The 11718-nt window shown below is 38.2% G+C and overlaps 1 protein-coding gene across 3 annotated transcripts in view; it reads left to right on the forward strand.

Annotated features, from left to right (window-relative positions):
- Positions 1-11451, forward strand: part of zmynd10 (zinc finger, MYND-type containing 10) — a 66934-nt gene extending 55483 nt beyond the window's left edge. For 2 of the 3 annotated variants that reach the window (XM_073072478.1, XM_073072480.1), the window contains 4 exons: positions 1231-1356; positions 4534-4655; positions 6466-6591; positions 11032-11451. In XM_073072478.1, the coding sequence (XP_072928579.1) occupies positions 1231-1356; positions 4534-4655; positions 6466-6591; positions 11032-11104 (447 nt within the window). In that variant the 3' untranslated portion in view covers positions 11105-11451. The remainder of the gene's footprint in view (positions 1-1230; positions 1357-4533; positions 4656-6465; positions 6592-11031) is intronic. The other variant, XM_073072479.1, reaches the window with a different exon arrangement.
- Positions 11452-11718: the final 267 nt, after the last annotated feature.

Genomic DNA, 11718 nt, shown 5'->3' on the forward strand with positions numbered 1-11718 from the left:
AATTGTGGTATCATCTGCAAACTTACCAACCCACCCATCTACATTTTCATCCAGGTCATCACAAACAGCAGAGGTCCCAGCACAGATCCCTGCAGAGCACTACTAATTACAGATCTGTAACTCAAATAAGTTCCTTCAACCACTACCCTCTGTCTTCTATGCGCAAGCCTGTTCGGAATCCAAGCAGCCAATTTGATGCAAACCCCATGTATTCTAATCTTCTGGATTAGCCTCCCATGAGGAACTTTGTCAAAACCCCTTACTAAAGTCCATGTAGACAACATCCACAGCTCTACCTTCACCCATCTCTGCCATCACCTTGTCAATGAAGTTGGTAGGGCACGATTTGCTCCGCCCAAAGCTATGCTAGTTCTTCCTAACCAGGCCATGGATTTCCAAATGCTCATATATCCTATCCTTAAGAATTTTCTCCAGCAATTTCCCTACAACTGATGTGAGACTCGTGTCTATAGTTTCCAAGATTTTCCCTTGTTCCCTTCTTAAAAGGTTTAACATTAGCAGGGAGGCTATTGATGGGAATATAGGGAAAAGAAGTGGGATTAATGTAAATATATGTATGTTTGATGGCCAAGTGGGCCTCGGGGCCTGCATCCTTATAGTATTACTCTATGAGTATTACTATATGACTGTTCTATGAACGTTTCTTGTCTTGGAGGTAGAACAGTTTGGGCATTGTAAGAATATGAATTTTATCTTCTAATTATTTTTGTGAAAAGTTTGTGGCCCATATTTAGTTATTTTTTAGGTTGTAGGGATGGTTTGGGGACAGAGAGTGGAGTCGGGGTCTGGTAAGGATTTAGGGACAGACCAAAGTCTGTTGTTGTTATTGCTTGTGTTGTTCTATTAACATGTGATAAATAAATTAATCTGAATTTTATTGTATATTATAAATAAAATATTTAATTAAAATTAAAAATAAGAACTTTAAGATTTTTTTCAGCTGTCTTCTTTTTGTTCCTTCTACAGGAACTTAAGTATCATAAGTTTTCCATTCAGGTGGAAAATTGCACATGGTGAATCATCACAGCCAGTAGTTTATATATAATTTATATCATCCTTAATGTTCGTTGAGACTAAATCAAAATACTTAATTTTGAGAGCACATCCTTAATATTATACGGTTTCAGTAGTATTAAATGGCTCAAGTTATTTTAGTTTAATTCCAGGACTTGTATTAAGTATTCTGCAACAATATTTTCTGTTCATCAGCTTCAAGGCTACCTGACTGAAGTTCTCATTGACCAGTTACCCAATCTGGTGGAACTACAACGCTTTCTAGGCCATCTTGCCATGGTTGATCCTCCTCTACCAAAGAAAAATCTCATCCTAGAACAGGTTTGGTGTTAGGCTATAATTATGGATAAATTCACAATCACCACCATAAAATGTGCTAGAAATGCAACAGCTTTTGAATAGACTAAATCCATAAATGACACCTATGGCATCAATCTTATGGAGATAAAATTGTTGAATCCAAGTTTAAAACTGAGTTTTCTAATCAGTCTAAATTTTGTAATATAAGATCTCTTTATCTATACTGACTTGGTTAAAATAGCTTTTCTATTGAATTTAAAACACTAACTTGCAACATTTTCTCCCATTCATTAGTAATGGGATCCAGGAAAATGCTTCTATTACATAACCTATGCAGATATATTATAGTCTACTCATGCCATGTGGATTTCATGTGCTCTATTCACATGACACCCAACATTAGAACAGGTAACACCCACCCTAAGGATTCCCAGTGTTAATTATAGTCCCATATAATGTATATATAATTTGTTCAATTATGTACTGTTAGTGTGGTAGTTTCAAACTGGAGGCCAAAATTGACTGATACCATGTGATCATGGTCTTAGCCTTCCTAGAGAAAAAAAATAGTTTCTTATACTAGGAGAATGTTCATAATGTGTTTATCATTTTATGTTTTATTTACAGGTATTTGCATTCATTTTCTGCTGTTTCTGAGCTTTCTAGACCAGATATAATTATAAATCTCTAAGCATGTTTGTAATAAAAAAAATTGTTCATCTTATTATTTGAGGACCTTGTTACCGAGAATCATATCAAGTCCGATTCCTGTTATCTGTCATTTAGTTGAACTGTGTCCTTTATGTCCTTTTGTAATTTTTTTACTGAATTGTTTCCATTGTGCTTGAATTGATTGGGACATAATCCTTTTCCTCTTGATTTCCCCGCTAACATTAAAAGTAGAATTTGGAACTCAACAAAGCACAAGTTCTTAAATAAGGTTCAAAAACTTAGTTTTAGCTATAACTATTTTGGTTATAGAACATCTTTAGAATTTCAAGCTTCAGGAATTCTTAGGATAGGGATCTCTCTGTCTCTGAGGTATTTTCATCCATTCTGCTTTACCAAGGATGATGATCAGAATGATCTTATAACCAACAATGGATCAGGAATAATTTAAGTAACTTGCTCACATCTGCAGATGCTGGAAATCTGAGCAACACACACAAAATGCCGGAGGAACTCAGCAGGCCAAGCAGCATCAATGGAAAAGAGTACAGTCGACATTTTGGGCCAAAACCTAAGTTGGAACAAGATCTCCCAGTGGCCACCCATTTTAATCCCACTTCCAATTCCCATTCTGATACATCCATCCATGATTTTCTCCGCTGTCATGATGAGGCCACACTTGGGTCGGAGGAACAACACCTTGTATTCCGTTTAGATAGCCTTCAACCTGATGGCACAAACATCAATTTCTCAAACTTCTGGTAATGCCCTCCCCACTTCACCATTTCCCATCCCCTTTTCCCTCACTCACCTTATCTCCTTGCCCGCCCATCACCTCCTTCTAGTGCTCCTCCCCCCCTTTTCTTCCTCTGTCTCTGTCTTCTGTCTCTTTCACCAATCAACTTTCCAGCTCTTTACTTCATCCTTCCCCCTCCAGGTTTCCCCTATCACCTCGTGTTTCTCTCTCCCTGACCCTCCCCTCACCTTTTAAATCTACTCCCTAGCTTTTATTTTCTCCAGTCTTACTGAAAGGTTTTGGCCCGAAACATCTGCTGTACTCTTTTCCTAGATGCTCCATGGCCTGCTGAGTTCCTCCAACATTTTGTGTGTGTTGCTCTGCGCATTATATTTCTATTTGATCAATGGCACTGGATGAAATACCAAAGATATGCCATGGTTTGCAGCACCATAATTTTGTGGAAAAACATTCATTTTAGATTATGGGGAAATTGGCAGAAAAAGAAGCAAAGAAATTACTGCTGAGCTTGCACATACAGTCGTCCCTCCTTATCCGTGGATTCCGCATGCGTGGTTTCAACCAACTGCGGATCAGGAAAACTCGGAAGTTCTCTCTCCAGCACTCGTTGTTTGAGCATGTACAGACTATTTTTTCTTGTCATTATTCCCTAAACAATACAGTATAACAACTATTTTCATAGCATTTACATTGTATTGGGTATTATAAGTAATCTAGAGATGATTTTACTACACACTTGATCTTAGCCAAAAGGCCGAGAAGCGATATGATTTTGAAGTACAAGCAGTCCCCGGGTTATGAATGAGTACCGTTCCTGAGTCCGTCTTTAAGTCAGATTTGAAGTCGGAACAGGTACATCCGGTATTATTTAGCATCAGTTAGTCAAACATTTGTCTTAGTATATAGTATATATTTTACCTTTCTATGCATATAGAACACTTAAGATACGTATGTATTTCAATAATTAAACCACTGCGTTGCTTAGCAATAATTGTAGCTTTCATCCGGGCAGGACCTTACACATGCTCCATTAAAATTGTTCCAATCATTGACCGACTGTAGCCTAACGCTTTTCCAATGACCGATGGCATTTCACCTCCTTCCAATCGCTTTATTACTTCCACTTTATTTTCAATTGTGATCGTCATTATTTTCATGAACATAAACACTGCAGATTCAGAGCTGCGCAGCCGGGTCATAATGTCCACCGCACTGAGATAGGATAAACAAGGTCCAGGGTTCTGCTGGGTCCTAAAGACCACGGGTTGAATAAGGGACTTGAGCATCCGCATTTTTTGGTATCCGCGGGGGGTCCCGGAACCAATCCCCTGCGGATAAGGAGGGCCAGCTGTGGTTATATCATTTTAAACATTCTCACTGATTAACAGCTTGATATTAAAGAGTTTGTGGAAAGGAAGACAATCATTTTTGGTTTACCTTTACTTCATTTAATGACAATGCTATTTTGGATTAACACTAAAGTGTACAAATAAGGTACTATTTCCAGTGAGGAGTTAAGAGGCCTCCTCAACTAAAGTTGTCAAGATCCTTGGAGTACCGTTTTGTGAAGCATCCATGTAAACTGTGTAATATTTATTTAGCTGAATTTTAAAATGAGTAGAATGCATATTGCTTGTCAGAGTGAATTGAATGATCTATGAATTGGTGCTGTAAGATATGTATGGATTACTGCTGTGGATCAATATTTGTGCTATTTAATTTGATAGGATGCCTGGGTTTTACATTTGTCTCTTTCTCCTTTCTGCTGCTAGATCCCTGATATTAGGGATAGAATCATCAGAGAGAACTCGAACAAATGGAAAGCTATTGCCAAGCACCTAGTGAAGACTGCATTTAACCCATCTGAGCAGGACTTGCTTGAACAGGCACGTAGGTATGATTGGCAGCTTATTGTCTCACTTCCAGACTTGTAGCAGGGTATGGTTATATACACATAAAGACTGGAATTACCCAAAGCTATCATTAACTTGGGGATGTTCTTGATAAGAACTAAACAATGAACTGCAAGTGTTTAATTATGGAAACAAATGGAATACAGACAAGTATATTTTCAAATCAGTACCATATTATTAAAAAAAGTTGGTTTAGAATACAAAAAAAGTGCTGGAAGAACTTAGCCAATGAATCAGCATCCATGGGAAGAGAAACCAGTTAACAATGGACAGACCTTCTTTGGCTTCTCTTTCCACACGTGGCTGCTTGACTGGCCGAGTTCTTATGGAGTTTCTGATTGTGTTCTAGATTCCAGCAGCCATAATTTTATTTGTTTTCCATTTTTGATTTAAAATACATCTGCTACATAACAATGCTGGTTTACTCAACCCATTCGTTCACATCTCTAGAGGTGATACAACTACATACAGAGAGATAATTTATTCTTTTGATTGAAGTTTGACATATGATCTTCAAACATATTTTCATTTAAGTCATTATGTATTAACCGGGGGAAAAGTGCCAGCACTGGAACATGTATTTTAGACACCCACGCCTTCAAGAAACAAGCTTATCTAGTTCAGTTGAAGCAATATAAGATTCAATTTCATGTTGGATAGTTTGTTTGATCAGGTGGGAAAGTGAACTTGAGATCATTGATTACATTAGGGAAGGTCTCTAGGAGTGATTACAACAGGTTTGAGAACCTGTATGTCTACCCTTGTTAGTCCCAGTTTGAGCATAATGTTGACAGACTGAAGCACCTTCTACTGGGCCCACCAGTGCGTACTTCAGAGTGTTTCAAGGGAAAATCCTACTAAAAAGCTTGAGCCTTCACTAACTACTCTGGTGTCGCTTGTGCAAACAGTACAACATTAGAGACAGAATGGAGTTTAGGTTCATACCCACTATTGCTGGTCAGGGACTACAAAACTCTGTTGCCAGGATCTTAATAACCACCATCTGCATTCTGATGCTATTGTGAACCAAAAGTTATTGCTGATGATCATTTTATTATGTGTTGCAAGACTAAAGAAGAAGAGGGAATAAAAAGCATAGCAGAGGGAACAAAGAAAAGAGAAAGAGTAAAAATAATATGGTCTTCTTATACTAGACTACTGATAACAGAATTTCCACTGATAACAATTAAACAATAGGGTAGCCAGATGCAAGTAATATGACATTCACCACTAAATTCCAAGAATTTTCCAGAAAAATACAGAGGTAACTGTAACCAGTGGAAAGCTCACTGAACAATTGGATGTATATAGGTGATTATATAAAAAATAGAATCAAGCATAAGAAAGTAAATTTATAAGAAATATAACAATTCTGCACATCAGAGTGAAAACATTTTAATCCCTTTAATTCAGGGTACACTGACGCATTGGCCCAAAAAAATGAAATTAAAATACAATAACTATTTTACATCCTAGGAAAATTCCTTTTTGTAGATTGCAATTCTTTCATGTACTAATATTCACAGATAACAGCCAATGATTCGGAGATTGCAATCAGTAAATAAGTGGTATGCCCTTTCCATATGATCCCAACAGAATGTGATATTTTCTGATCAATGCAAAATCACACAAAATTGGAGCCAGAGAAGTCGGAGGGAGTGCAACTTTAAAACGCATTGCCACATTTGTCAGTGTCACTATCGAGGTGTTCAACTGTGGTTTTGAAAGTGACACAGAATCACAAATTGATACATAATGAATATCAGCAGCACTGCCTCTTTTGATGCACAGATTGGCCGAGACTTACAATCTTGATGTGATGGAGAATCTAATTCCAGACCATCCAAAATGTGGATTTTGTGGAGCAGAAGCAGCAAAGCGGTGCTCACGCTGCCAGGTTGAACGGTACTGTTCAAGGTAAGAGAGTCAAATTGAGGTATCTCTGCAAGAATAGAATTCTTTGCTTACAGAGCCAATCCTTATAAGGAAATCAACAATTCAAAGTGTGATGCTGCTTCCTGCTAAAAGTTGTACCTCCTCTGCAGTTTTATCCGTGGTTTATTGTAAAAAAATACATTCCGCTTACTTAATGCAATATTAAAATTATGTTGACATCTGCCATAGTTTACTTTTTCAATTGTAAACTTGAAGGTAAAAAGAGGCTTATATATGTACGTATATTGGGGGATGTTGTTGATTTGAGCATGTGTATTTCAGAAGGGAGTGTGTGTGTGTGTGCACATGCGAGGGCTAAAACTGTAACATGTTGTTCAATGTTGTATATAGAATGCAATTTTTTTTCTTTGAATCAGTGTATCATCAGTTACAACAAAACTATGTACTTCATGCAGCATTCAAAAGTGGACTGCACTGATGCATGCCTTTATTTCATAGTTTTCAGTTCATACCGGATTTAGGTCATCCCTAATGTTAGGTACCATAAGAGGGAAGTTCAAGATAAAAACAGGAAGCTTGTGTCAGGTGCTTAATAGAAAATTGAGAGAGTAGAAGATTTAGGAAGGAAATTAAAGAAAAATTATGAAGGTAATGTGTATGAAAAAAATCTGAGTATTAAACTATGAAAGATCTTACCGATACCTTTAATGTAAAGAACAAAAGGGCAACTAAAAAAAGGACTTTTTGGAGATCAAAAAATTAAGCTATATGTTGAGGAGCAAATGAGTAGAATTCAGAATGAATACACTACATTCTCTGTAAAAGAAGAACAAAATACTTGTGTATTTTTCAGGAGGACGAGTGTCAAATATAGATTGGGATAAACAGTAAAAGGGGAAGCATTAAGTCCTGGCATTTTGAAAGTGGATAAGTAAACAGACCTGAATGAAACATAAACCCAGCTGTTTCAAAGAAACAAGGAGGAAATTGCAGGGCTCATTGTTTAACTTACAATTATTTATAGCTACCAAAGTGATGTTAGGTGATTGGGGGGGTGGGAGCTACTAATATACCACGGTATAAAAAGGAAGGAATAAAATGAATAACCACAGGCTTGCTGGTATAACTTCGGTGGAATGCAAGTTATTGGCATCTTTTTTTTTATTTTCTTGTGTTACTGTGAATGTCCACAAGAAAATTAATCTCAGGGTGGTATATGGTGACATATATGTACTTCGATAATGAATTTATCTTGAACTTTTGAACATTTAAAAGCATAAACATTTCCTTAGAAAGACACCTATTTATCAGGTACAGCCAGAACTTTTAAATCAATTGATGTTATTTTTAAGGGGGTAAGATGCAGTGTTGATGACAGCAGTTAAACTGTTGGTGTTTACCTGAAATTTGGTAACATCAGGAACTTGCTGGAAGGCAGAAATCCTCAAAAAAAATTAACTATATTATTACAATCATAGAAATATGGTTAAGGAAAGGCAGGACTTCCCTACCAGGTTATCCAGATGCTGAAAGGAAATTTCTCATAGGCAATGCTGTATTTTTGGGGAATTTGTGTGATTCCTTTATGATGCTTGGCCCGTGGCAGTTGTTACTTTGCTTTCTACCCAAACTCAGCTATAGCTCTATTAGTGGACACTGAGAATGCTGATTCAAAATGGTCACTGCCATCTCACCTCCTCAATATAGTATAGTAAAGATCAGCTACTGCAATTTTATAAAAGTGATGAATTATTTAGATTTAGTTTTATTTATCAATTGTACATCTAAATATACAGTAAAATAAGTTGTTTACATTAACAACCAACATAACCAATGATGTACAGGGGGCTGTCCACAAGTATCGCCACACATTCCAGTGCCATCTTAGTTTGCCCATAATGCTCGCAGAGCAACAAAGAACATAACAAAACAAAACAGAACATAACAAGCAACAGCAAAACAAGTCCCATTCCTCCTACCCATGTGCATACACAGTGCTTTAATCCAGGTCAAAATGTCACCAGCCTTCAGCGGACTCAGACTCTCAGACATTGAGCCTTCAGCTTCCCCAGGGGGCTCACAGAGATCTCAGACTCAGGACTCTGACCATCAAGCCTTGATTTCCATTGACCTTCAGGCTTCAATCTTCAGTATTGACCCAGTACTCGCCGATTTCAGTGAATGAGGAACCAAACTCCAGACTCACTGATGACGGGACTCTGTACACTAGGCCTCAAACTTCAGTCTTACCAATCCAGAAACCTAGTAGATCACCGGCCCTCGTGCCTCTTGTCCACATGCAATTCTAATCCGTTGACAACTTACTGATGGGGAGGGGAGGCATCAGGCCTCCTCCTCCCTGGTCTGCCAGCCAACATCTGTTCATGAATGTCCTTTGTCACACATTCTCACCACTGGCCTTCAAATGCAAAGCATGGAGCAGAGGCCTAGATTACCGCTTGACCTCTACCTCCCCCACATCCCTGTCCCTAATCCCTAACCTGACTCGTAAATCCCCTTTCTGTCCCCAAACTCATCCCTACAAGCCTAAAATACAACTTAAAACAACAGCTAAGTCTGAGCCGTGACCACAACAGAGACCTCAGCTCAGCGCAATCTTGACCAGATGTTTAAATGCACAGTTACACTCAAATTTATTCTCTCATTCAGCATATTAATTCTCATTTGATCATTCTAATGGAAATCATGTAGCTTTGCCTTGTGGAGAGCTGATCTATTACTTTTCCCGGCCTTGTAGCCTGGCTGAGCCAGCTAGAGTGTACCTGGTACAGAGAGATGGCACTGATGTGAAGGATCATATTGAATGCCTAAGCAAGCATGAACAACGATCCCTGCTTCTACTCTTTGAATCCTTATGCACCTCTAAATAAGCTTCTGTTCTGTGAGTTGTTAATGTTGGTATGTGACACCATCAAATACAACTTTGCAGTGTACTTCCTGTCTTCATTACAAATGTCATCATCTTCAGTGGCATGGAGAAGTTAGTGGGTCCCCTCAGTTCTGCAAAGATAAGAGAACAGAATATTAAAGAGAAAATGTTGATGAGAGAGATGTGTATGTGGCGAGATCTGAAAGGACAGATTAGTGGTCCAACACTCACTACTGAATTCTGATCTATCACTGGTCACAGACTCTGGAGAATTCAGAACAAAGAAATATAACACATACTCCTCTGGCCATGAAAGATGCTGGGAATGGATCATTTCCTCAGTCACTCTTCTGTTTGCTCAGACAAGTGATGATTTCTTACTACTGCATCTTCAGGATATAAAGAAGAGTGAGTAGGAAATGTCTCCTAAGGTGTGCATGTTGCAGCAGTGAAGTATTTCTGTAGTGCAGCTGTGGCTTTTTTTTGACAATTTAGCTTTGGTTAAAGGGTAAGATCTAGGGCTTTGCTGACTCACTCCCGATCTTAGAACTTTGGCTAGTTTCTCCATATTGGGACTTCATGTCAACAAACTTCCAAGGCATTTGAGGTCAAACTCAGTAAATCTGGATAACTGCACACTGTCCAGTTGAGGAAATAGATCAGGCAGATAAAGGAAAGTTGGAAACAAATTCTGACAGGGCTGTGTTTTAATGGTGAACCAGCGTGGTTAACTTCACTCATCTCAACTCTGAACAGATTTCCCAACTCTTCAAATCATGTTCTCAGTATTAAATAGATTTTTAAAATTTGCATAATTTTGTCAGTGTTTATTTATGGAGAGTTTTTCATAAATTCTTTACTTTTCTGTAAATGTCTGTAAGAAAAATTATCTCAAAGTAGTATATGGTAACATAAATACTTTGATAATAAATTTACTGTGACTTTAAGATCTGGTTCCACACTTGAACAGTAATCATTTGTTGATGCATGGCAATAGGTGCTATGAAACACCCCACAAAGTAAATCCACAAATATTACAAGAGAGAGCACAATAAAAACTCTGCTTCAGTGACATCAATAGAAACCACCTGGAATCTTCTAGTGGCACTTCTTCAGTGTTTTTGAATAGATGTGTTTCTAGGTCCATGATTTGCTGGTAGGTAGGTAGGTAGGTAGGTAGGTAGGTAGGTAGGTGTGTGTGTGTGTGTGTGTGTGTGTGTGTGTGTGTGTGTGTGTGTGTGTGTGTGTGTGTGTGTGTGTGTGTGTGTGTGTGTGTGTGTGTGTGTGTGTGTGTGTGTGTGTGTAGGTTATGTCAGGTTTTGAGGCTGATGACTATGTGCTTTTAGGGACGTAGTATAAGGATGATGAGCGTGTTTTTATTTGATGAATAATGAAGAGTTCTGTGCTCTCAGAATTCTTGCTAGTAATCACATTTGACCTCATATCCAAATCCAGCCATGTGAGACACAAGAGAGAATCCTAAATCTATGTCAACAAATTTCAAGATCAGTTGGTCAAAATACTAATTAATTATGATACTGTGTAACTTTATCTATTTGACTCTTTTTCAGAGAGTGTCAGGTGAAACACTGGTCGAAACACAAGAAAGCCTGTGATCTGATGGCTGATGCTGGAAGAATATGACTATGCTGGGGAAGGCGTTCAGTGGAAACCATACAATGAAGGTTTATTTTCTGGGAATTAGAAACTGAATAGAACCGTGAAGTCTCCTTTATGGGGTTGCACAACTATGGGGAAATCTTACTGCCTCTGAAGCATCACACATGGGCTAAGCAAGCCATTTGTTCAAAAATGTTTAGCAGGTAGCAATCAGTTTTGAACAACCAATTTATGAGGCAGAATTACAATCTCTCGATTTGATGTGGATTGGGGAGAGTGTGTTTAATGGATAAATTGAATTTATTTCTTTTGCAAGTTTATTCCAACTTAAATAAAAGTAATACTCTGAAAAGTATTTACTTAGTTTTTAAGCAAGTTGCTTTGCGTTTTTTTGTCGTAATGTGTGCCTGATGAACTGCTTTTTTAAAATCAATTAACTGCTTCTCGCCTGCCAGCTTGTACTCCTTCCCCTCCCCCACCACCTTTTTCTGGCCTCTGCCCCCTTCATTTCCAGTCCAGACCTGCTGAAGGATCTCAACCCAAAACATTGACTATTTGTTCCTCTCCATTGATGCTGTCTGGCCTGCTGGGTTCCTCCAGCAGTTTTTGTGTGTTCCCAAGGTCCAATTTGATCAGTT

This window comes from Hemitrygon akajei, chromosome 19 (assembly GCF_048418815.1).
Source record: "Hemitrygon akajei chromosome 19, sHemAka1.3, whole genome shotgun sequence".
Taxonomy (NCBI): Eukaryota; Metazoa; Chordata; class Chondrichthyes; order Myliobatiformes; family Dasyatidae; genus Hemitrygon; species Hemitrygon akajei.